Raw genomic sequence first — 27958 nt, forward strand, 5'->3', positions numbered from 1 at the left:
TTTCTTTATCTGTGTTCAAAATTGGTTTGTTTTCTTTCTAAATCCAGTTATCATATTACTGTATAATACTATTATTAGCTATTGTGATATTTGTCTGCCAGATAAAGAACAGACAGAAAGAAACAATTTAATTCCATTCCACAAGCTGTTTAGCCAGGGAAGGTATTTAATATGCTGCAAAAGCCAGTTGAACACTGTCCATGCCGACAGCACTGGCAAAGCTTTCATTTGAAATCCATCAGCAGGAGAAAAGCGAAACCATAAAAGGTCATAACTGAACTCGGCACTATCGCTGACAGGGCTCGGGGTCATGGCAGACCTCGCTGCTTTGCTTGGAAAACTACGCCCTGCAGCTCTTTTCCCAAGGGAGAGGAGTGCCACAAGTAGAGATATTACCCCTTAACACCTGTAAAACTAATGTACACCCTGTATGTTACCGTGCCACAGGTTTAAGATAAAGTTAAACTAGAAAATGCCTGCGTTTTCCTGCAAAACAACTCAAGAGAAATTGAAATGCATGTGAGTTTTCTCCTAATGAAACAGCGTCCCCAGCACAGGCAAGGACCTCATGGTAAACATTTATTAGTCCAGACTTTGAAATTTACACCTCCCCTGTAAAATACACTGCAGAATACTCTCGCCACATTGCTCCTCCTGATAACTCTGACATAAAACTAAGTTATTTAAAAACTGCCCTTTTGAGACCTGTGGATAAAGTAGCTCACAAATACTGGTGGCCCAGAGCATCACTTTGTGCTGCTGGGGTAACTGAGGCATGGAAGTGTAAAATGACCTTGCCCAAGGACACACAGGAGAATGGAGCTGGGAATGAAAGCAGAGCTCACCACTCCCACGCAAATGCCCTCAGCACAAGAACATCTCCTTCTGCCACAGCCCTAATGGAACAAACAAATATATAATGCATTCTCAGGAGCCTTTTTCTAAACCATCTGCTCCTGAGCCTGAATCAACAAGCTGTTCGGATTACTCATGTGCTGCATGTTAGGTATCTGCTTTGATAACTGATTGAATTAGAGCTCCCAAACCTGCCCACTGAAAGGCAGAATAAATTTTAGGAGTTTCCCTAGTAGGACTATCAGTGGATTAATATCTACTGGAGAGAATTTGGGTCCTAGCAATCCCATGTTTGCATGCAGGAGTTGTGATTAATCATTTTTGAGTAACTAGGTAAAATACAGGAATTTTGTTGCAATTGTCAAGATATTTATTTTCTTCCTCAAAAAAAGTCTGAAGGTAAGCATCAGGAAAAAGTAACTGTGCATGGAGTTCTACTGAAATTTATCCTAACAGAAATGACATTGAAACTACATGGCCATTCAAGGGATAAACCTGGATTAGTGTGCCAGCACTGATGCATAGAGCAGCACAAGCTGGTTTTCCTCTACACATTTTTGTCTTTTTGTGAAAATTTAGTTTTGGAATGGCTGCAGAATTTTGCCACTATGCACTAGTGGGAAGCTGACAGTGGAGGTTACTATACTCTTGAACTACAACAGCAGCAACATAAGACATCTCTTCCTTAACCACCAGTGTTGTTGCCCTTTAACCATAAAACCAGTGACAAAAATACTCCAGCAATCCAGAGGAATTTGAAAGGTTGAAGGTTACAGAGCGAGTCCACCCACATAGTCTTAGGAAATTCACTGCATTCTTGACCTGACTGTAAACAGGGAATCACATGGATACTGCAAGATATAATCTGATGCTTTTCAAAAGAAGAACTTCAGAATCATTAATATTTGCACTTCTGAGCTGCAATATTCAGTGTCAAAATGTCTGTGGGTGTCTCGCTTCACTGTCTGCTTCCCAGATGTCTGCACTTAACTTTTCCAGAGAGGGAGCACAGAGCCTTGACCATTGGGTCCTCTCTGTCTGAGTGGTGAGCACTGCACCAGATTTCTCAGCATCTCACACAATGCATTCACAGTGCTGAAAGGGTCACTGTGCATCGCTGGTTTTGCTACCACATTTCCTTGTAACAGAGCTTCAGGGCAGAAAACAAATGCTAATAAAGCTTATAAAGCATATATGTGACTCGTGGAACCAGAACCAAGCCCTTCATAGCAGCAATTAATAATCCTACCATTACATTCAATGACTATTGGAGGTAGTGATGATCAGACCTTGTTCTCAAGTAAATTTGTATTTTCTCATTAGTTTTTGGAAAGACTGTGCTCACACAGATTCTGCAAAAGGCATAGAAGTAACACCTTCCTTACAGAAAGTAACTTCCCCATCCTAAATCAAGTATGGAATGGAGTAGAGGAGCAGGTATTAGTGAATTCATGTTATAGTACTTGCATGCCTGTGGGCAACATGCTTATATAGATATATATATGTGTGTGTGTGTGTGTCCTTGAGTACTTGGTTTATCACTTTCCAACAGCAGAGAAGGCTGCAAAACACAGTACATGCACCAATGATGAGAGTAATAAATCCACCTTAACTTTTAACTTTAGACCTCTCAGGGTCTAATGACATTGCTCTCATTCTTTTGCAGATATCTACCATAGAGCTTACTAATCACCACGATACTTATATATGTGTGTTTGTGTACAATCATTTACATATATAGACATACATATATATACACAAAATACCACATCAGGAACAGTAAAAATCCCAAAGGATTTATAAAAGACAAACAAATTTAGTCAAAACCATCCTCCAGTTAGGTAGTATGTGTATTTCTGCTTCTGTTTTTTAAAAAATAAAGGACAGCACTAATATCCAAAGTATTCACTAAACACTGATCATCAAAAAGCCCCTGAATAGTAGGCATGGAAACATGAAGCAGTATGCCCAAAAGCATGTGGCAAGCTTGTGGCATAGCTGCAGAACAGATTATTTCTGTAGTGCCAGATATCCTTGTTGAATACTGTGTTATTTTTCTGACTCTTTGTCGTAGTACCCAGCTTTAGCCAGTAGGCAAATCAAGTTTCTTTTTCAAGGGTGGTTATAGACCTGGGGCTATCAAACAGCTAAAATGTTCAGAGTCATAAACTTGATAAATATATCAAATACATCCAATAAATGGCATGAAAGGAATGAATATTCCTTGCTGTCATTGTAAAGTGAGGGTTCTACCTTGCCTAAATCAGTCATATTTTACACTAAGCTCCTCGTTGGCTCGTTTAACAGCTTTGGCAACACAAGTCCACTTCAATCTGACACACTGTCTGCTATAAATCTTCAGCTCAATCTCACATCAGGCTGTTTTGATTTTGGAGCAGAAACATGTTACAATACCTCCCTAGAGGGGTCAGTCAGCTAAGGAAATTGCTTATTTAAGAGAACTGATCATAACAAGAGAGAAGAGCTCAACATGGACATTTTGGGACCAGTCAACCCTTTAAAAGAAGATACTGCTTAACTTGAATGTCTCACAGACTTGCAGGTCTCCCAGTATTATTAGTGCTTGTACAGCGTTACACAGTGAATCACGAGGCTCAGTCCTTGTGGCTGAGTGCTGTGTGCTCAGCACCACACCATTATTTAAAAAGTCTCCTCTAACTTGTTTATGTATCAGTGCATCTGCTCTGTGGATTGCACACAGCTCACACTGCAGGCTGAGTGTAATGGACATTTTGTTCATTGACATTCATTAAAGGAAATAAAATTCCTTAGAATAAAGTTGGGCTTCTTTCAAGAGCATCCTTTCCCATGGCCCAAACTGCATCAAATCATAAACTATTGAAATGCTTTATGTGTCAGAACCCTTGCATGGTTCAATTAAGATTGTAGTTGAGGCCTGTGTCTGACAGTTAAATTTAAGACTTTGGGAGCTAAATTCAGAGGAATGCAGGGTATCTTTGTTTCCCAAAATGTCATTATTAAAAATAATTTCTACAAATTGTACTCAGAGTTTACTCTGAGTCTAAGACTCAGGGTTTAAATCATAGCAGGATCATTTCTGATTTGAATCCTGTCTGATAAGCTCAATCCTTTGTCCTCTGATTGGAGGTTAAGTCAATGATGTTTTTTTTTTTTTCTTTGGGAAGAAAGGCCTTTGACAACTGCAAGTATACAACTAAGATCCAGGATGGTTTTAAATAACCTCAGGAAGGTCTTTAGACCTTCTGTTCAAAGCAGGATCAGCTATAAGGTCAGACCAGATTGTTCAGATGCTTATCCAGTCTGAACTTGAATACCTCCAGGGATGGAGACTGCACAACTTTGCTGGGCAGCCAGCTCTTGACATGTGTTACAGTCCGAATTTAATTTGAGAAATGTTTGTTGGAGTCTTTCACACAGGAAACTTGCTCATCAGCATGAAGACATTGAAACCTACATGGTTGTAAGAGTTAATAATAAAATAAATACATCTTTATTTCCATATGTGTTTCATTTTATATTTTAACAAATGTCTTTGATTTGCTAAAATTCAGAAGAGCCAAGCTTGTTAGCTAGCCCTTTGAGAAATGCAGCTCTGGGTTTGCTCAGACACAGTCCTCCAGAAAGCAAATGTTCTGTAATTGTAATTTCAACACATTCAAGGCTCAGTTGTTCAGTGTGGTCAGGCTGCAGTGTTTTGAGCACACAGCACACGCACGGATGTGCCTTTTTTCAGTAAACTCACAGAGAGGCAGCTCAAACAGAATTTAGGGCCTTATTGTAAAGGGCTAAGGCAAACAGAGCTGATCTCTAACATCAGGACTTCCTCCACCAATGCTTGTTATGAAAGTGGTGTCAGAGCAGGCAGGGCAAGTTTCTTACCAGTACTTGGGATGAAGCAGAGAGAATGAACAGGCAGGAATTTAGGACTAAGGATGAGCTTTGGTAGACTCAGAAGTCTCAGGTTTTGCATATTCAGAGAAACACAGCTTCCCTTTTTTGACTGACAGGCTTCAGAGAAAAGTACCTTCCAACTTCAGTGAACATTTGACACCTTCAAAGGTGCAAACAGCGTGAAGGATTTTATCTCACTAGTGAGATTCTAACCCCTTCCTAGAAGGATGGCATTTTTGCTCCCTTTTCCCATATTTTTGAGTGCCCAGATGGAAGAATCTGGCCTTAAAATGCATGTGCAGCAAGCTGGGAGCTGTGAGGACTTGTCATGCCTTCAGCAGTGCTGACATCAGCGAGATGTCTCACTGAAGAGCTTGGCAATTTTACAAGATGGAATTTATTCTTTTTAGCTGCAAACAGAGAGCTTGTCATCAGCAAAACATATGGCAAACTCCTGCACATTGTAAGGATTCTTCACCCAACTTTCCAAAAAGCATCTCTGGGAATCCCACGGCTCTCTGGCACATTTCTTAGGGAAGAGCAAAGCAGGAGGCTTGAGATGTAGCTTTATAAGGTTATAGAATTCAAAGACTTTCAAACCAATTAACTCCAAAGGATATAAACCAGCGACTTATATAATAATGAGTCAAGGCTCACACAGGAACAAGATAATAGGAATTGTCGGCCTTGTGCAGCTAAAAAAATCCATCTTACCCAATAACCTGCTACAATTAGCTGCCTGCAGCAGTTGACTAGGAAAGAGTGAAAAGGAGGGAAATGCAAAGAACAATTAATCTCCTGCCATTCTTTCAGCTGCTAATCACCTGTGTTGGGGTTTAGCAGCCAAAACCTATATGCAGATCAATGGATATGTTTATTCAAAGACCAATGGTGCTCATTTTTAACCTAGCTGTACTTCTGACCTGTACAACCCACTGTTGGAAGGGGTAGTACACTTTATCTATGCACCATGGGAAAAATACTGATTCTATTTTCTTCTGTTCTTGAATTCTCTGGCATGTTGCTGGAATCTACTTGATATTTATACTCATCCATTGAAAGTTACCTTGTAACTGCAATTAAAGCCACAGACTGAAAGGAATTAATTTAAATAATCAGGAAACCTCTATTGACAATAAGTAGAGCAACATGCAGTTGAGTAACATTCAGTCTGCTTCAGTGGATATTGTACCTGAAAGTGTGATTGTACTCGTTAAACCTCATATGGTATTCACTGGATTGCTGGAATGAATGTCCAGTCCAGCTTGGATTAAAGGTATTTTGCCATTGGATTCATTGGAGTCAGACATTCACCTTTGGCCTTACACCCACATTTCTTGCCTTGCTCACAACCACGTGGCTGTCAGGGCCCCACCTTACGTGATAACCCCTCTGAAGTGCCCAGGTAACAGGCCCAGAAACAGACACATCCCACACACTCGTGTTTTAGCCAAATGGCATCTCTGCTTATGGAACTTCTCTGGGTTTCCCTGGAAGCTCTTTGCTGTGCATCCACACCAAGGTAGACCATGGTAGGAATCTATAATGGAGACATGAGCTGTTTTTATCATGTGGGGGATTTTTTTTTAGGCATAAGTATTTTATGTATTTTATACATTCATCACCATGGAATTTTTCCAAATAAACACAGTATAGCCCTACTGATCTTGCTCATAGTCCTTATTACAATGTCACTGTTCATTTTCTGAAATACTAGCTTTTATTTCAGTCTTCTTAACTGATTATTTTATTTAACCTGATGCATATCGTTATATAAAATGAAAATGTAGACTGATGTCTGAAGAATAATACATAAATAAAATATTATTATGGACTTACCAACAACTGTAAGGTTGACTTGTGCTTGTCTGCTGCCAAGTTTGTTCTCTACAACTAGGGTGTAGCATCCACAGTGTTCCTGCTTTGTTGATGATATTGTTAGCTTGCTGCTGTTTTCAGCATTCTCAATTTTAATATATTCATTTTCTTGAATCTGCCAAATTAAAAGAAAAATTATGTGATAGATTTCTTTGTACCTGAAGAGCTCAAAGCACAATGCAATGTTATCTTATTGAGTGTTATCTGCAGATAACTCTATTACAGAAGTGAGTACATGCAGCTGGTAAACTGTGATCAACACAAATCACCTAGAAATGCAGTGGAATATCATAATGGCTCCAGTCCTGAGAAAGCCACAGGGAGCACTGGTATTGCTTGAACCCCACTAAGGAACAGGAATGTCACTTTTTAACTTCTCTTTGACAGGCTGAAGGTGCAAAGTGTGCAATTGTCAAAAGAACAAAGTTTGGTCTCATGTATCATAGAGAACCACGGTGGAACAAGGGCTTAGCCTTAGCTCATTTGCCATTCCCCCTCTGCCCAAGGTGCAGACCATCCACAGCTGTGACTTTGCTCTTGTTTTAACCAGGCTTATTCTTTACTTCCACACAAAGCAGTTTCTTGGGTTTGAACAACGGAAGACAATGTTGTATAAAATGGAGATACAACATTACACATGTACAGAGAGACATTCAAAGAGCAGATCAAGCTTTCCCATAGCTTTTTAATTTTCTGGAGGAGCAAAAACCCAAATCTCTGCTGAATACCATAGGCATATTATGAACTAGTTTTTAATTGAAATAGAGATATCATAGCATAAATGGCCAAGGTGACTTAAATTTTAATCAGCATTAACTTGAGACACAACAGTTCTTTATAAACTTCATAATGCTACACAGCAATTATAGAAGCTGTACACTGTGTTCTTATGAAACAGACAACATAATGTCAATGCCCTTCTTCCTCCCACCACTTCCTTTTTAGATAAGTGACTCTTCCAAGCCATTCTCAGAATTTAATTAAAAATGAAGGCTATTTAGTTTGCCTTATCTTGTCCCATATATTCAGAGAAGAAATCAAAATTTTAAGAACAGGACTTTCCCTGCTCTTTCCTCAACTGAGACAAAACACACGCACTTCTATCTGCCCAAAAGTAACTTTAGAAAGATTTTCCTACAATAACTCAAATAGAAAGTTAGCAAATGGGGTTATGTAGGGTTAAATTATACTAAAAGTTGTTCCACCCTGCCAAGATACTTCTGACATTCTAAACTGTCTTTTAAGCTTTGCTTCATTAAAATTAGTCAAGGGGTGACAATAGAACTAGATCTGCATCATTCAGAGAAAGCCCAGAAAGGATACAGAGAAAGCCCTGAAGGGATACAGATACATCCTTGAAAGGATGAAGAAACAGCCCTGAAGGGATGCAGTGGTTTGCAGTGGTTGTGGGGAACATGGGTTGGATCCTTGGGATCCTGAAAGTCACTCACTGGTCGTAGTTAGGAAGCTTTAACAGCTGGCAGTGTTCAGTGATGGACTCAGCTAAGGAAATGGCTTTCCAAGACTTTCCAAGGCTTTCCAAGGCTTTCCCCTCTTTAGCTCAGCACCGTTCCAGCATCCCTCCACTACACTGCCATGGCATACAACAGTATGGGTCACACATTCATGACATTCCCTTTCTTCAAACAAAAGATACTCTTTTGGAATATACCTGAGAGAGGCCACTGTGGCTCTCCTGTACCTGAGGGAATGTGAGGAAGAAACATGGAGAGGATGCTGCAGCAAACAGCAGCAGGGCTGAAATCACAGCTCACCACTTGCTGGATCAGCTCAAATAACAACTGCAAATAACTCCCAGTAAATTGTCAAAACACTTGGCTGGTTTTCACTTTCAGGACTGGGAATGGAACAGAGTTGAAATCAACCATAGTTAGATAGAAAAGAAAGAAATCCAAGCATCAAACAATATGTGGTCAAGCATAAATGAAAAATAAAGCAAAATTATGGTGCAGCACAGGACAGAGTAAGTGGCTCCCCTTTGAAATTAGTAAATGAGAGACTGCTGCCCTCACTTGTCCTCCTACAGTGTTTGGTAACCTTCCTGAAGTTTTTTTTTTTTTTCTTTTGTATCTCATTCACCAGAATGAATAATTTTAAAACTTTTGTAATTTTAATTTATGATTTTGCAATATTTCCCTTTGTCTTGTAGTGGATAACCAAAGAAGAAAGTATACAGATGGTAAAAATAGCATTTTACAAGGGAGAAAATATCCTGAATCAAAGGCTATGGATCTGATATAGGCATTAGGAGCTGCTAGCTCCTGTTATCACATAAATCTTGCATATAAAAAAGGCCCTAAAATCTAGTTAAATAGGATCGTTGTATTCAACAATGAACTCAGAATTCTGCATAAACCTGAAACTCACTTTTGAGGGGTACATTTTATCTAAATGTCAAGACAGAGCTTAGCAAAATGAAACACTGAATGTCACTGAAGCTTCTGAGACCTATGTTTTATGGAAAGCAGTGGTTAACTTCAGTCTTGAAGCTAAAGAAATTTAAGGAAATATAAGAGTTCAGGAAAAAAAAACACCCTTTCCCCTAAAGTAAGAGGTTATCTGGAGTTAGCAAGGATGGACTCTGGAATACCCTTTGCACTAACAAATTGTTTTGAATTTTTTCAGTTAAATGCTGACATGTCTGGATTTAGAGTCTAAACTTCCTTCTACGAGGAGATGTTTTTATTTATGTTCTATAGAGTGCATAACAAGTTCAGAATGAAATAAACAGAACAGCAGCTACAGCAGATATTTATATTTGCTCTGTCCTAACGTGACTCTTCATCTTCCAGTCTGAACTTGCATATTGGGTTATTTGATTTAAAGTGATTCTAAATAGTTTCATTAAAGCAACTCTCTTAAAACACTGCCCTTATGGACATGTGATATAATTTAAAGATATTAATTCAAGTAGAAAGAACTTTAAATCTAGGCAGTGAGGGCACTGATGGCATGGATTGCTGTTGTGCCCTGTATGGTGACGTTTGTGTTGCAAGACAATTCACTCAAGTTTTTATATGTTATTTTACCCCTATGACATAACTTTAGACCCAGCATCCAAAAAAAGGGATCATTTTCAAAGAAGAGAAATGTCCCCTGTGACAGATACTTTTCAGATACCTGTATCTTTCTCACTTATCCTTTAATTCATGGTCTAAGGCTCTTCACAAATAAACTATTATTTGTTACAGGAGGGGACGGGCAGCAAAGGGTCTAAACTGTAGCAAGAAAGATTTGGGTTTGGCATTAGGAAAAAAATCCTAACATTCTGGCTATATAAACAGTGCAATAGTTTGCTAATGTAGGTTGTGAAATCTTCATCAGTGAAATGTCTTCAGTAGAGGTGAGGAAAACATCTGTAGGAAAAACATGGACTTTGCAGTTCCTCAGGAAGGGAGATGGAAAAAGGGGAGATAGTCCTTGATGTTCCTTTCCAGTTCTGCTTTTTCAACGATTGTTAAAGAGACCAGAAAATTTACCTGCTTACGGAATTTCATCCAGGTGCAGGTTATGGGTGCTGTTCCTACAACCTTGGCAAACAATTCCACTGATTCACCTGCACGGACTTTTCTGTCTTCTGGGAACTGAGTAATCTGAGGAGGAGCAGCTGAAGGGAAAAAAAGTAAAAAAACCCTTTGAATGATTATAAGTTTTCTTAAAATTCAAAACACATACATTTCTCAGCTCAACTGTTTCAGAACAGCATTTGAAATCCAGATTAGCAGTTACCTGTTGCTTGCAATGAAAAAAATTCTGTGGATTTGTTAATTCTAGGGGAGTGAAGCAATAACAATTTACCCATCCAAAGTTTGCTCATGCAAGACCAAGGTACAGACATGCAAAAGACAAAAACATTGGCACCTACCACCAATTCCAAATATACAGTTTATGAAATTTTGTTGTGTGTTTTTCAGAAAATCTTTTTCTTTTGAACTTTGCATTTTTGAAGAATGGCTCCAGCTACCTTCTTATCAATTGGCATGTGCTGAGTGGGTCTGCAAAGCTGCTCCCTGATGTCAGCAGAATTCAACAGAATTCAGAAAATTTAAGACTCAAGATCTGCCTATGAGGATTCTGGCTTCAGTAGCCATATAAATATTATGTGGCACAGAAACACCATGAGAGACAAGGAAGATGATTGATGTCTTTCTCCACAACACTAAATTTTGCCATGAGTGATGATGGATCTTTTTATTTGTATATCACAGTGCTTCTTTTAAACCTTGCAGTCCCATTCCTTCCCCTCTATTCCTGAATCAGACATTCCTCCTCCTCTTCCCTCTCACTGCCTGAGTATCAATAGATGGCAGAACATCTCCTGCTAACAGTGCTCCTTCCTGGCTCTCAGCTGTGCAGCTGAGTGTGTCAGACCCCTGGTAGCTGCTAAGCACAGATGCCAGAAATATCATAGGCTGGACAACTCCAGGGTGAAACCTATACTGTTGCTTATAAAAGTAGCATGATAAAAAAATTATTCTTGTGTTTGTGTATTGGAGGGGAAGGAGGCAGACTGGAGGACACATTGACAGAAATTATAAGGGGCATTCCCTAATATTACAATGACCTCACTGCCAAATGTAATATTCTTTACAAAGCACAGGGCTACTGGGCATGAAAAAAACTGCTTTCCTTTCCTTTTCAAAGTAATTAAAATAAAATGGGTTTCCCCCCACTCTAGACTTTACCTTTTAAAAGTGTTTTTGTTTTGAAAATATCTGAAGGAAACTAGGCATATCCGGCATAGAATCTGGCATAGAAAGCAGCTTGAGCAGGTTAAAAGTCTGACAAAGTATTAAGACATTGAAAACAGGTTCCTGTAGAGAAAATTTCATTGTAACTTTAAATATAGATAGCTTTGCCTTGGAGACTGTAAACACACAAACAGGCTACCACAATGCCAGTGATGAGGAAAAGCAGAATCTATCACCTGCTCTGTAGTAGCTACTCATGCAGAGGATTCTGTGATACACAGAAAAATTTCTTTCAGAGAAAGCCAAGGTTTGTTGTGGATATGCAAAAGGGCATAAATTACTGACACTTCATAGGATCTTGCTATAATCCATCTGAGAGTAACTCTTTGGATGCTCATAATTTAATTTTTAGTACAGTGTAAACAAGTTTCACTTACCTACCATTTAATCACATATGCAAACAAACTTTGTAGGCAAGCAGCTGCACTAGTAAATGTGGGTGACACATGCAACAAATTACCTGCTTTTGGAGGAGTCTTTGGAGCTGGTTTCTTCTTCACTGTTGCTTCACCTAGTTAAAGAAAACAAACAACAAACCATGTGAATTCAGCTTTGCAAGGTACCAGACTAACCACAAACATCTATAGCAATGCTTGGGCACTTGAAAATATAATATGTTTTTCCAGCATATTAAAATAAAGAATTAAAAATACCTTTAAGAACCACTTTTATTATTCTGGAAGATTCTCAGAATGTTCACAGTTGAAACTGAAACTTTTAAAATAATCAAAGAAATCTTCCACACTTCTCCCACGATCTGTCATCATCCATTCCTTATAGCAGTATAACAGGTGAAAACACTGGGCCAAGACCCATCTCATACTGAATTTCTGCTCAGATTTCCAACATAATCAATGTTGAATGATCTCAATTAAAAGTAGTCTAATTAACATCATGTGCTGTTTCTCATACCACTTGTGAGCTCGCAAAGAAAAACAGTGATATACCAGAAGTAACTATTAGCACCACCCCTCTGCCTCATCCTCTTCCTTAAGCAGGCACAACATTTTGCTGTATTCTCTAAAGAAAAGGTCATAGCTACAAAAATATGGCTTGGGATTTGAAATCTGGATTCGTAAATTTTTGGAAGACAATATTCTACAAATTGTACAGGGTAAGTAGAAGAACACTAGAGAAGACATCGGTAGAAAATGGCTATTAACTGTTATTCACAAAACAAGAAGTAGAGGCCACCCAATTAAATTATCAGACAGCAGGCATAAGAAAAACACCAAGTTAAATATAACATCCCTAATCTACCTGCACAAACAAGTAATATTTTACAATACAGAAACATAAACAGGTTGAAAAGGACAAATTCATAGGAGGTATGTATAGTGGTGGCCATTAAATGCAACAGTCTGGATGCCTTCAAACCACTGAATTCCAGAAGTGAAGGAGTTCATTCTTTCTACAGCACTCTCTTTTTTTGCCTGCTATTCTAAGCATCCTCGTCAGAGAATGGCCTCTGCTGTGAAAGAACATTTCTTATTTTCTTATGCTCAACCACGCAGCAGGATGGAAGTAGTCTGACTTTTAAGATGTTATTGCCTCCAACGGAAGCAGAATGTGCTAAGTGCTTTTGAGTATCTGGCAGACTATACAGAGGTGCCTAGTGATAGCCATAACAGATGCAAAAGTTTTGAAATTTTTTGTCTCCTTTTCTTTTCTTTTCTTTTCTTTTCTTTTCTTTTCTTTTCTTTTCTTTTCTTTTCTTTTCTTTTCTTTTCTTTTCTTTTCTTTTCTTTTCTTTTCTTTTCTTTTCTTTCCTTTTCTTTTCTTTTCTTTTCTTTTCTTTTCTTTTTTTCTTTTCTTTTTTCAAATTAGAAAGACATTGGGCAGCAAAATATCTCTCTGATTTCACCAAACCAATAAAAGCAGTTTCTTGATTTTAAGCCTTTTGGTTGCAGCAAACTACAAGCTGTGCATGGTACCCTGAACATCATGTGATGCTCCATGAAACTCAAGAGCCACGAGTTGCAAAACCACTGTGGGAGTCTAATGCTATAACTCAAACAACAGAGAGACTGATTTTTAGAGTAACTGGAGATAGTAGATGATGTGGTATAGGATGTGAAAAGACCAAATTACTTTAAAAATATCTAATGATTTAACTGTCAACAACAGTGTTTATTCAGTTCGTTCTGAAGGACTTTATGCAGTGAATACAGGAAAGTTTTTTCCATCTTCTTTCCAGTTTTTAGTAATTTTCCCTAAAAGTATGCTTGGCTTTTATATGCTCTGAATTTACTGATTTTGTAGCAACCAGAAATGCAAAAACTGAGAGGTAGGTTATTCTCACAGTACTTATGGCTGAGATAAAAAAGAATAGTTGGATATTTCCCAAAGAAGCCTTTCTTTGATAACTCCTAAACCAACGGAACTAGTGAAAGGTTTAGATGAGTACTTGTGATGCATTTATCCCAGTATTACTGGATTACCAGGGTGTAAGCAAGGTATCTATCCTACCACATCTTCCCTAGGGACTTAACCCTCTTTAAACTGAATCCTTCAAAGAGCACAACTGCTCATTAAAGGGACACATCACTTTTTGGGCCACCAACAGAATGACGTGTACCCTGGCTGCTCTGGTGAGTGACAGCAAATGTATTTCTACATGCTCTTTCCTGCCTGACTTGTACAAGCAAAGGCAGCAAGTGGTGTTCTCAGAGCAGCTTTCCCCTTTGTCATGGTGTGGTCACACCCTGAGCTGAAACTCTTATTTCAGGTTGGAGCCATATTATGAAGATGAAACTATGTATATGATCAGGTGCCAGCTGGAAGGCCTGCAGAGTCTGGCCTCTCGTCTGCTCTTAAGCATCCCTGTTAATGGAAAAAACCCATTAGTTACTCATTAGATGCATAACCCCGTTTAAACTCACTCAGTTATATGATTTAGAAACATGTAAACATGTTTGTTTGTGCATGTGCATCAGATTCTCTGCTTTTCTCTAAACTGAGATGAAGTAGCTGTTGGGTCTCTTCTCAGAGCTGCAATGGCTTTAAATACAAGCTACAATGACAGGAATTTGATTGCTGCCACACTCTATTAAGCCTGACATGAACAAAGAGCAACAAGGATGAAGAAAAAGCACCATTTGTCAAGTGCCATCTTGGGTTGCAGATACTGTTGCTATTTTTCTATTTTTCAGAAAAAAAGAGCAAATCCCTGCCAGTACAATTTTCACTCAAAGATCACCCCTTAGCCTACACTGTGTATTAGTTTCAGTACCTTGGTTAATAGGCAAGGTGCGTGCATACTGGAACAACTGTGCTTAAACTAGTTTAAAAGATTCTCACCTCAGTGATTCTGAGACCTCATATCAGAAGATTTCCATAGCAGCAAAGCAAAGAACATGAACTCATAACTTCATTCAGCTAGGATGCTGATTTTATATGCAAGTACAATTTTTTTGGTTTAAATTTTAGTTTTTACCCACCAGGACATTATATTCACTTAACTGAGGATATACAGACTGTCACTGGACTTCATCAAACCATGGAGATTGCCAAGGGTTGCTGGAAGGTCTGGCTGAATATCCTGTTTTGCAGACACAAATAGCCCTGAGCAGAAATGAAAGGCTGGGGCAGGGTGGAAGGGGATGAGTACAAGGACAGGTCTCTGGCTCTGTGTAGCTGGTTTCTTTGGCTAATAGTGTGCACTCCACTGTTCTTAGATCTTCCTTAAGAATACCAGCTCATCTTATGCATCTCTTTGAAATGCAACTTTTTTTCAAAGGCTGCTGGAGACAGTTAGTGAAAAAAAATCTAATAAGATTACTCAATGTTTACAAGGTCAAATTATTGTTTTCATTAAAGTATCTGAGCCTCTTGGAAATTTTCGTTCAAGTCTGCTTCTGCTGCATTTTTTCTTAAAGATGGTTTGTCTTTCTTTTGGTATTTACATTGAAATGGGCTGATGCTGAAAATCAGTCTGGATGTAAAAGTTGTAATATTTCCCCCTTAAATGAATCTGCCTTCTAGAAACAACATAAACATTACAAGGCAGGTTTGCCTCTTACAGAGCTTGTTTTTGAGCAGGGGGACATAAAGCAAAAAGGGGAAAAACCCCCATACAGGCTGGTAGCTGCCAGGCATTTGGTTGTGCTCTTCCTTTCCCTGATGGTGCAATCGTGAGAGCAGATATGCTCAGAAGCCTCTGAGCCTTTCTTTTTCGCTTCCCTTTTTTGGAATTTTACTAAAAATAGGAATAGCCGTCCCCTGAAATGGCTCTCTGCACAACTTGCTTTCATAAAGCATGAAGTAAAACTCTAAGGATCTGAAAAAAAATCAGTACTCAAGATAGTATTTCCAACCAATCCATAATTCCTACTGTCTTCCCTGAGGGGCATGCCTAAAATTATGTGCTTGTCTTCTGTAGTGATGGATATCAGCACCTGGTAAACAAGTACAGTTAATACCTAACTCCAGCAACATAAGGAACAAGACCTATCCCTGCTTCTGTCTGCTTGTGGAACAGCCTCATTTTAGCTCAGGAGAGCAGAAGGGTTAATGACATACTCTCATACCACAGGACATGGAAAACCATTTTCCCATCATGCAAAACATGTCAAGATTTCATCTTCCTAAAGGAACTAAATTTTTTTTCCCAGCATTTTCAGAGTTCAAGAGAAACTGATAAAAGAAGTAATGTCTGTAATGTGTCAGACACCATGGTAAGAAGAATATTTATGGAAAATTTATGGAAAGCCCAGATTCAAGTATCTGCTCCTTCCTCTCCATCTCACTTGGATCCTTCAGGCTTGTGGGATGTGAGATCATGAGGTCTCTCTCTCCCCCATGTAAATGAATCCCGGTGTAACCTCCTTCCGAGCCTTCTGGGGATAGATATCCGGGTCTGAACTAAAAGTGGCTGTTTTCTGTCAACCTTCACTGCTGCCTGCTTTGCCAGGAAGCATGGAATGACTGAGAGGTAGAAATACAGAAAAAAATTAAACATTTGGCCTTGTGGTCAAAGGAATAAATTATTTTGTTCTATCCTTGCTTCTGTCACAGACTTAGCTGATGATACAAAAAACTCACTACAGATTTTAGCACAGATAAGATGAAACAGGAGAAAAATGATAGCTACAATTGTAGCAGAAAAGGACAACACATCATTACCTACCAGTTTATTCATACATTTATGAACCTGTGCTAATTGCTGGAGAGGAAAATGACAGATGTAATGCTCTGAACGCCAGTAGCTTGAAAACTTGATCAAGGTTTGGAAGTTTTCAGTTTCACTTCATTTCATCTCAAAGAGCAAATTTCTTATAATGTTTCCAAATAACTGTTTAGCATCTAAATACAATAAAACAGAAAGGAACTCTGGTTTAAATGCGATGACAAGCAGAAATTAGTAAACTTAATTCCATGCAAGTCAGTTATTTGTGTTTGTGTGCTTCATAAGTTTTTTATAGGTTTTATTTTAGTTTTCATTAAAAACAACTGTCATTTTGTTGCAACATCCCATATTTATTTTCTAAATCATGAAGAGATTGTCCTCTAATTGAGAAATATACAGCCTCTGCCTTCTGAAAACAAAAAGTAATACCCAGGAAATACTCACTTTTGCATTCCAGTCATGAGAGAGCTAGTATATACCAGCACTCAGAGCTTCAATAAAGTGATCTGGTACACTGAAAAAACTCAGTATTTGAAAACAGCTCAGCTGAAGGAATAAACAAGTCCATAGCAGTTTAGTAGCACAGTTCTTGAGCAACTTCTACAATTAAAGCAAATCTGAGCAGCACAGCAGAGATCCAGAATGAAACAGAGCTCACAAACAGCCCAGGCTATGTAAAATGCTCTAAGAGCTCTGGTGGGAGCAAGACAGCAAGGTTTAGTTTCTTAAGTAAAAGTTTAATTTTCACCTTTTTTACGTCCTGGGAGAACATCTACAATTAGACACTAAAAAGCTGTGCCCCAGTGTGTAGGGATAGGAATCTAAGGTAGGTTACTATCCTGCTACCCAGTCTGTTCCATAGGAAAACACTGCCAGTGTTTTCAGTGCTCCATAGGAAAACAATGCCAATGGACATTCAGGAGCTCCAAATGGTTTCAGTGGGAAAAGCTAGGTGCTATATGCTTTTGGACATTAATTAAGTAAATGGATTTAGGTCCCTGTTTTACAGAGAAGAAACTTAATGCTTCTATTATATGCCTCAGATATGCAACTTCTAGCCAACAACTTAACTGGAAATTAATGAAGCATGGTACCTCTTCAGTTCAAGGCCACATTGCAAAAACTATTCATTTTTCTCTGCATAAACAGTCAATAAACATTCCTGTCTTCTTCTGTCAACATACAGATATATAAGATGGACTCCATTAAATACACATGGAAAATACTGGTCTGTGCCAGTATTAACTCAGAAAATGTCAGTATGATGAGAGCTGTAAAGTAACTTGGCAGAGATTCAAAATGCATGCCCAGCATCAGAGAAACAGTGCTGAAATGGGCACTCAGTAGAAAAGATTTAGACAAAAAAATAGTGTTTCTCCATTGCTCATTTTATATGTACAGTAACAGATTTATTTTTCCTCTATGGAAGCAACCAACATTCAGAGTCACCAGGTTAAATCTTGTATTGCCTTTTTACCTCAGCCCAGCTTGGCTGCTGGGACTTGTGGCACAGCTATTCACCCTTGGATCCTGAGCCTTAGGAATGACGGCAGCACTTTTTATAATTTAGAGTTTCAGAGAAATCCTGTTTAGGTCTTAAAAACAGCTAATGGCAATTTGACTTAAATGTACTAAGAGTGGAATTTTCAGCTTAGAAAAGAAGATTAATTTTTCCTTGAAAAGTTTGGTTAGAGGCTTCTCTGACAATGGAATTCATATTGTTCCAACACATTAAGTACTTGCACTCACTGTGCAGAAAATGTCTTGGATCTTGCAACAGCTAGGAGTGGAGCAGCATGAGCCTTCTGGGAAATGAATGGGACTGAGGAATTGGCTTGGGTAAGAGCATCTCAGACCATCCCAGCGACCAAAGAGGTCAGCAGCAGTCACACATCACAGCTGCTACCCAGCACCCACATTTCTGCAATTAACAGAACATCTCTGACCAGAGCAGTAACTTCCTTAGTAATTAAGATCTTCACTTAGAAAGTGGTAAGTTTTACACTTGACACAAAACAATCTGTCATGAAATGAAGATTTTGAAGCATTTCCTATTAATCTATGCTGTGTATCATATTATTTTCATGGAATGGAAATTAATAGAAAACTTGAAATGTTAACTGATTTAGTTATGCATTAACTAAATTGGACACATCAAGCTTAATGTTTTAATAAAATTTTCTTAAAATGGTGCTTGCAGACTTGGATTCTCTGACAAGATTGTTTATTGAAGAGTAAATAACAGAACTGTATGCTAATCACTTGGCCACTGACTCATAATTTTTCCATGGTGATTAACACTTAGAATTCTCCCTACTGTGGACGAGAATATATTAACATAATAAGGGGTCCTGTCTAGCATATTTACTTTTATGGTGCATTTTTCCAGAGATGTCACTGCTCAGCCTTGCATCCAAGTACCAATAAGGTTAAAAAATCAGATCTGGGAAGGTAACAGTGAAACCTGCCAGAGGATTTCATCTGGACAGTGTCAGTGGTGACATTTTATTAATAACCATCAGCAAGAGAATATAGCTACCTAACCAAAAATGTGTTTGACATGAAATAAAATGTTTTATATAGCAGCATATATAAAAGATTTCTATCAGCAAGCTACCAAATACTGCTAACTACCTGGCAGGTGTGTAAACAAAGTTGTTTTCTTTGATGTAACTTTATTTTTAACTGAGTAGAAGAATTTACATTTGTGCAATCAAACTCTATGCTGGGTCAGCCCTTCAAGGTATGTGGTCTGGATATGAGAGCAGTGGGTTTAAGATGTATTACTCGGATGAGGGAATCCAGGATATCCTGTTAGATTTTCATAACAATGATTGTGACAGGTGATAATTGCCATTTCTTAATATTTACTGGAAGTAGTGCTGTGAATTAGCCCTACAAAGAGCTGTGGTCATTTCTTTCCAAATACTTCAATCCATTGCTTAGATTTATGAGGATTATTTTCTAAAGCATTAATTTTTTTTTTCTCAGTAGCCATAAGTGGGATACAGTTTCTTCCTACTATAGTAAAGTTATGTTGCATGGCTCAGCAGTGGTAAAGTTTAAAAAATAGACTCTAATTGCTGTAATATTCCTTTTTCATCAGCAAATCTTGAAAAAAGCCTTTGAAAAAAGTCCTTTTGGAAAGCTTATGTTTTATGTAAACTGTTGTGATGCCACTTTAAAAAATCTATACTATCTTCAATACTGCATGCAAACTAATCCTGAGACTGAGGATCAAGAAAGCTGGGTTCTAGACCTGCAAACAAATCTGCCTCATCTTGAGCTAATTCCTTCTGTTTTGGTCCTCTTCTTAAGACACATTAAGGACAACAAAATATTTGCAAGTGGGGAGTAGTAATATGTTTTTTTGAAAAAGGAATATTTATTTGTAAACATTCAAATCTTTATTTACTCTTAAAAATCTCAAACAGCACTTTGATTTTTCCAGTCTGTTGCGACAAAAGCATTTATTTAATAGGCACTGAAGATTTTGCAAGTGGCTTTGGTAATTGAAGTAAGCAATTCCCTTTAAGCTTAATTTGAAGTAAGTTCTAATTTCAAAGGGAACTGGGTGCCTAAATCCCTTCACAGCAATTTCAAAGCTTTCTAGAGAAATGTTCAAGTGGTGAGAATTTTCAGATTAGTGTTTGCTACAGGGCTGTGTCAAGCCAGGAGACCCTTACATTACCCACTGATTGTTCTGGAATGGCACAGAGTATGCTGAATGATAAATAATGAAAGGGACCAATTTTCCACTGCCTCTTTTAGAAGAAACATAACATTTTCTTATTCTAACTCAGTAACATTTGACATCCACTGAGCAAAGACCCAAAGGACAAAGCCCAAGTCAGTGCAATCAGTAAAGAATGAACCAATTCTACAGTTCTTCTCCCTTTTATTTCACCTAGACTCAAAGGTGAATCTGTTTCTTATTCTCAGAAAGAGTATTATTTATTCTATTTATCCTTAGAGGGTGTAGTGGTTTTGGTTGCATAATTATTACTAAATTCTAGTGACACAATATTAATTCTGAGCAAAAGGAAATACATTGTAAGTTTTGTAATTTGCCAGCATGGGAGCAATTTTCCTGCAGTAAACACTGCAAGCATCCATTCAGAGATGTTGTTAATCACTGAATGACACACAGCTTCCTTCATAATGTTCTTCTTATGCTACACCAGAATCCAGTATGTATTGCATATCAAAGGAAGCAATGCTCCAAATTCTGCTTACTGTTGGATTTCTGTAGCTTACAAACCCCAAGCTTCCAGTAATTAAATTACATTGTCAGAATGAGCAGCCAAATGATCTGAGTCAGCGACTATTCTGAGTGAGACAAATTCTACAAGTTAACATACTGACAATATTCACTCTTTTCCACAAAAAGAAATGTATTGATCTTTGCTTTCAGGAACCTTAAGTTAATTACTTTCCTTAAGTTTCTACTAGGGCAAAAAACCCCAAGGATCACTTGTAATTTATTTGAAGGGAGAAAAGGATGACATGAAATTCATCTTGAACATGAAATTCAACTTGCACTTTTTACAGAACGTGGAAAATAAGGATCATTTCCCTGAAAAGTATTTCTAAAAGGTACAGAGTATATAGTGTCTCTATACCATAGAGTATATACTGCTGTGACTGAATTCACTACTCAAAATTCAGAATCTATTCATTATTAATTCCAATCACATTATGAGGAATTTTTTCTCTCTCTTTCTTCAATATCAATCAGTATACTCTACTTGCCATTAGGACTGTTAGTAACTTGATGTAGCAACAAAGACTAGAAAAGATCAGAGTAAAAATGTGTCTCCTTACAAGACTGGACATCTCAATTCACAGTTATTCTCTATTACCCTTCTTTTCAAGAGATATACAGTAAAGATAGACAAACATCAGACTTGCAAAGCCCATTCTCTTCCAGGTAAGGAACTTGACAGTCTCTATATCTGATGAGAATCTGATGAGTGTAGATCAGAACTGTGTAGTCTATTGGATCTGTTTTGTGTATTTTGCCCCTGACAAATATACAAATACTCACATTCCTCAGAGACTCAGATGTTAAAAAACCACCAGTGAAATCTCTGCAGCCAAATCCTTTTAAAATTAAACATGTATTTTTCAAAGCTTTTCCAAAAACTCTTTCAAAGCCCAGTTTCCTAACATTCTGTCTGGTTACCTTGATGTTTACTGTATAGCAGGAAAGATGTTTTAAAGATATTTTGAAAAAAAAGAGGTTATGAGAACTTCAAGAACTCGAAACACTGAAATAATTTGCCATGTAGAAAAACGATTCCCCATTATTTCAACCTTCTTTTCCCAGATATTTCTGCAGCCAGAGTTGGTAGCTTCTGTTTTGCTATCTATTTTAATTTCCACTAAAACTAGAAGCAAAAGAAGCAGGATGTGGATCAGGTCATAGATCTCCATATTTAGACTTGGTTCCCAACTCACACTTTCTCCTGGGAAAGCTGCAATTGATAACACTGCTGGGAGGATCAGAGGAAATGTGTGCGTTGTGTGCATAGAAAACACAATTCAAAACACTGTTCCATGGAGATTTAAAGGGCTTTCAATTTTTTTTCTACCAATCTTCAATAACAAAATATGTTCTTAATTGTTATTATTTATGGCACTTGAAGCTCAGGTGCAGAGGTGGAGCATGTCAGTGTGACTCTTCCCACACCCCCAAAGAGAGGCTGGAGAGAGAGTTATAATGCTCAGCCAGCAACTCAGAAATAGCTGTAGCCCAGGGCATAATTTTATGTAAGTCACATTTCCAGAAGCACAATTATTACCTGTGATCATCAATCAGTATAAAACTGCTCTGAGTCCTGCTAAGAGCAGCTGAAAATGTTCTTGCTGGAAGACCAGATTAAAGTTTATTTGTTTTTCAGTTTTTGAGAGAACTGGATAAAATATTTCATTTTTCCATTAAACCACATCTTTACATCTTTTTAGGAACTCACATGGTGGACATCTTAGACAAACAGTTTTCAAAGCCCAGTTTTGAATTAAGAGATATTTGTATCCCTTAATTTCATGAGTAGTACTGGTGTTAGGAATTCCTAAACTGACATTATTGTGTTGCCTTTACCATTTAAAGTTTCCTCTTAACCAAATGTACATATGCTGAGTAGCAAACATAGGAATTTATAGCTGATTTATTATTTCAGAAATCATTAAAAGCAAATGAAGCATTTAGGCTTAAAATAAAGAATGCAAAATTTGCAAAACCACTCTCCATGGTCATGCCAAAAAAGGACAGATTATTCTACAGGGCATTTCAGTCAAGATGCTTTGCCTACCAATAGTAAAACTTCACATTGTCTGCACAGAACACAACACAAATTGAAGCAAACTACTCGAGTATTTCTGTGCTCTTTGAGAGGCAGCCAAAAATAAATTGGTGTCACAAGTTTATTGCACCATTATGAAAAGCACAGAGTGGAGTGGGTGAGGTCTGAAGTCACAGTTTAGGCTCTTACTTCTAATCCCCACATGGCAAAAACTCATTTCACATGACTTAAATGCAAGAGCTAAAGAAACAGCACAAGCTTCTGATACTATGTCTGCAAACAGAAGGGAATGACCACAGAATCCCAAAGCACTCTTTTGTTTCCACTGAAAAGAAAGCAAATCAAATCACAGTCACTTACTCTCTGTTGGCAGCACTGGGGGAAGCGTGGTTTTAGGCTTCTTGGGCTTCTTCTCAGTAGGTTTTGAGGTCTTTGAGGCATCTGCAATCAAAACAAATAATAAAATACAAATCCTATTTGAAAATCAATAATAAAAAAGCTGTCTAATAAAAGGTTTATTTTGGATCTTTCTGCAAAGTTAGAGGAAATTGCTGTTCTTTAAGTTTTTTAAGAAGAATTTTCTGCACAGATTTGTTGGAGCCGGTCACATTCAAAAAAGAAGAGGGAGCAGAGAGGGAAAAACCCTCTACAAAAGCAGCTGCACGAAGAACCCAAGCAAGCATCTAGACAAGAGGTCTCATCTAAGCTGATAGGTATTTTAGCTAAATAGACCAAATACAGTGTGCACAAAGCTGTGTTGGACAGTGCAGAGAAAAGGGAAACAAAGCTGTATTGAAACATCATTTCATTCAAAATAATATTTTGCCATGTAATTCTTCTATTCCATTGTCTATGTGATCAATCCACATTAACCCATTTTGAAGAGTAACATTTCCTCCATCTGTTTAAATATTTCCAAGAAGATAATATTTGTTAATTTCTAAATAGAAACAGCAAAAAGGACACCACAGGACTGAAGTTTGATGGATTCCAGTATTTTCACAACTCCACAGCTCTTATCCAGAAACGGCTCATCACTGCAGGCTACACCAACAGCTAGGAGTCAATAAAGTTCCCTTCCATGTATATCCCACATGAGATATAAACAAAAGGTGCAACTTCTTTTGAGATTATTCCAAGCTGAGCATGACCACAGGGCTGGAGTACCTCTCCTATGAAGACATGCTGAGAGAGCTGGAGCAGTTCAGCCTGAAGAGGGCTTTGGGGAGACTTTAGAGCCCCTTCCAGTACCTAAATCAGCTCCAAGAGAGCTGGAGAGAGACTTTTCACAAGGATCTGTAGTGCCACATCAAGCAGGAATGGCTATAAGCTGAAGGAGGCAAAGTTTAGACTAGATATTAGAAAGAAATTTTTCACTGTGAGGGTCATGAGGCACTGGCATAGGTTGCCCAAAGAGGAACTTCCCATCCCTGGGAGTGTTCAAGACCAGACTGGATGGGGTGTTGAGGAACCTGATCTGTGGGAAGGAGGCCCTGGCCATGGTAGGGGTTGGAAAAAAATGGTCTTTAGGGTCTCTTCCAACACAAATCATTCTATGACTAAAATGCAAATCCTAACAAGCTTTGCTTGTTAGATTGTTTGATCCCGACATTTATCTTTGGAATAAAGATTATGATTATAGATTATGATCTCAGTCTTGTGAGTGAGAGAGCTGTTAGCTACCAGAGAAAAAGATGACATAAATGTTATGGAAACAGCTATTTTAGTCGCCTTTTTCTAGGTGCCAGTGTGTGAAAAGTTATCTAAGTTTCCTAAAAAGTTAACAGAGAAAGAGAGAATCTCGTAGCAAATAATTCAGAGCAGGAGGCTGTGTGAGAGTTCAGACACTCAGATTCTACAGATCTGCCAACTGAAGTCAAACATTCCTCCAATCTTGAGACACTGATGTCAAAAGAAATATAATGACTGTGGTTACTTAGTCTAAAAATCAGCATCTGGGATCCTGACAGTGGACTGAAGAAGGGATAAATCTGAACTCTTGTTTTAGATCACAATTCTAATTTAAAAATAACAGTCATCCCCTCTGCCAGTCTCAGACATGGGATATCAAATGGCGTCTTTCCTAAATAGCTGGAGTTTGCTGTGGTGCCATTTGTCAAAAACCTTTTCTCAGCAGCATGCCAGTGGAGAATGAAAAAGGCAGATGAGACAGCCACTATTGAGGTAAGGAATGTGGTCATACTGGTGCCCAACATGATGTGAGCAGTGAGCTCCTAATGCTGTGGGTGCCACCACCACAAAGAGCCAGACAGCTGAGGTAATGTCATTCACATCATCAGGCAAGGAGCTCACAGGCCCCCTCGACCAAGACTTTGCAAGCCAAACTCTACCTGCAGCCTCCTAGAGCATGCATTGTCCAGCAGGAAACTTGAAGTGGGAAATAGGCTAAGGGAAGCTTCAGGAAGAAAAGCAACTACTTGAAGGAGATCAGAAGAGAGAAGAAAAAGACACAGTGACTGAGACATTTAAAAGTTGCTAGGGCAGCTCTAGAGAACTACTGTATGGTAAGCTTTTGATGATCTGATCCTTCAGCACTCTGGATCTGTGGTGGTTAAGGTGTTTCAGGGACTAGATTTTGTTTAGAACGTCTTCTTTGAACTTCAGCACTAACAAAATTTATTGCTTTGAATTACAGAACCATAAACAATAGCTCATCAAATATCTAAGACAAATTACTCTGTGATTGTGATAGCATTACAGAGATACTGTTATATTTAATTGTAAGTTTATGTGTAATTACTTCCAATTACCTGAAGACTGACCGTTAGTGAGGAGTTACAGAATCACATTCTTATCTTGTGTCATGTAACATTAGGAAAAAAATAATAGTTTTCTTTTCTAGACCTCCTGCCACAAATACAACATCTGCAACACAGCTGTGAAGGTTCAGTACCCAAATTCTGTTATTAGCCTTGTTTAGTTTTGTGTTCATTTTAGTCACAATGGAAAGTCTCAGAGTATTCAAAAATAAGCTCATCAAAAGGTGAGTTCATAAGAAGGACATTTGGTTGCTTAAAGCCCCTTAAATAATTTAAACTCCATGACAGCTTTATAAGTATGTGTCTCACTCTACCTCACCTAGGCCTTGCCCAAGGTCAAGACTATTTAACAAGAGTCCAGTGTCATCAGCATGACCATGTCTGAAAACAAGTACCTCAGTCAGTAAATTATCCATTTTCTAAGACTATGGAAGACAAGGGTGGTTGAGCTGCTAATTTGTTCATTTTTGCTCTCTTATGCTAGAAAACCAAATGACCAAACATCTGTGAATGCAAAGAACTGGGGAATTGTAGAGTGAGAAATGTGCCACACACAGTCCTGAGGCAGACTGACACCCAGACTCACACAAGGAATTCCCACTGGCTCTCAAAGGATGCACACAGCTCAAAAACAAATCTTACAAGTTCAGCTTACTGCTCTAATAGCCTTCTGGAAATATAGTGGGCAGCAGGAGAATACAGATTGTTCCACAAAGCATCCAGAGCCCTTGGTTCTGTACCTTTGCTCTGTTCATGCTCCTTTATGGTAGACATTGAATTACCTATTGACAAAAAAGTGCAGCAGGGAAAGGGATAGAGCTTTTTTTCATGTGTGTGTGTAAGTAGCTCCTAAAGGTAGGAACTTATTTCCTCGGGAAATAAGTTAGAAAGGAGCAAGTTCTAAGGAAGGGGTTTTTTGTACCCAGCACAGTACTTACCTTCTACCACCACTTTGCAAGCACATTCAGCTTTCCCTGCTGGGTTCTCAGCTATGCACTTGTACTCGCCCCCATCTTCAGGCATGGCCTTCTCAATGGTCAGTGAGCAGAGTGTCCCTGTACAAAGGAGGGAGAGATCAAATGCATGTTAGGCTGCAGCTCACAAAAACCTCAGTGCTGATAAGGGGCAGAAGGCATCAAATGAGCCAGTCCTTCACTAAAGGCGATCTTCTGTGCTAGAAAAAGCAGTCCTTAAAAATTCAACCTTATTGGAGCCTTATTAATGCTAAATAAATAAAAAATTGACTCTTAGACTCTTAGTATCCTATCCTAGGATACTCCAAGTTGTCCCCACAGCCCTGAACTGGTTGCTAAAGGCAGAGAAGATCCAGAGCAGCACCTCTGCTGCTCTGCTTTGTCTTACAGCAGAGATCAGAACTCCTCACTTGGGTGACTTTTTTCCAGAAGTGCTCATAGTGTAGGACTGTAATAAGAAGGTTATTGTCCAATGCCCATTACTGAAGTTTTGATCAGCCTTGTCTCTAGCACTCCCCTGAGCATTCATGTGTGTGAGAGCAGAACTTCAGCTGAGTGCCTAACTTTCAAAATGGCACTGAAAGACATTTTCTTTTTGCTTGAATTGCCTAATGAATAACTGTCTGTAAAACATCCATTAGAAAGTCCAATATAGTACTGGCAATCAAATTTATCACTGCAAAAATCCATTTATTTTCAAACAAAACCACAAAATTTGACTTAATTGGGTTTGCAGAAACAGGATGTGACATAAGCTCGTTATTTACCAAGGGAAGCTTGGTATGACCCAAGGGAAATACATTTCCTCTTAAAAATCAAAACTCTGTGAACCAAAAGAGAAGTTGTTCCCAGTAGATGGGGGATGAGGAAGAAGAGCCTTGTCCCTTACTTTCACTTGCATTGCTTGGAACAATAAAGTACTTTCCCCCCCAGGGTGAACCTCCATTAAAATGCTCCACACTTCCCCTTCCAAATATCCCTCATTAAGTGAAGGTGAAGTGTGAGCTTGCTTTTTCCTTCTTCATTGGAAAGCTGGATCTGTCTCCTAAACACAGTCTGAGGCATTGTGCACTTCCACCCTCCACTTACCTCAGCTGCAGTACAACCTTCCCCCTTCCTCCATTTTCCTTTCTCACATTCATTCCTAATTAATGACTTGAAGAGATGGATTTTTTCAGATATTTACCCTGTTTCCTGAGATGAAAGGAAATTTCCCAGCACCTTTCTCTCTATGGTAACTGGAAGCCTCCCAGAGTGCTCAACCCCAGGCTCCCATCAAATGTATCCCCTGTGATGTGGGAGATGGCACAGGCACAGGTGATACTGGTCCATGAAAAGGACCTTGAAAAGAACTCCTCTCCATCTGAAGAAC

General features: G+C 38.5%; 1 protein-coding gene across 3 annotated transcripts in view; it reads right to left on the reverse strand.

Annotated features, from left to right (window-relative positions):
• Positions 1-27958, reverse strand: part of MYLK (myosin light chain kinase) — a 196002-nt gene that overhangs the window by 35097 nt on the left and 132947 nt on the right. For all 3 annotated transcript variants that reach the window (XM_088168285.1, XM_088168286.1, XM_014871778.2), the window contains 5 exons: positions 26551-26667; positions 23193-23273; positions 11860-11910; positions 10128-10255; positions 6589-6742 (listed from right to left, as the gene is read on the reverse strand). In XM_088168285.1, the coding sequence (XP_088024411.1) occupies positions 6589-6742; positions 10128-10255; positions 11860-11910; positions 23193-23273; positions 26551-26667 (531 nt within the window). The remainder of the gene's footprint in view (positions 1-6588; positions 6743-10127; positions 10256-11859; positions 11911-23192; positions 23274-26550; positions 26668-27958) is intronic.

Source organism: Sturnus vulgaris, chromosome 7 (genome assembly GCF_052056855.1).
Source record: "Sturnus vulgaris isolate bStuVul1 chromosome 7, bStuVul1.hap1, whole genome shotgun sequence".
Taxonomy (NCBI): Eukaryota; Metazoa; Chordata; class Aves; order Passeriformes; family Sturnidae; genus Sturnus; species Sturnus vulgaris.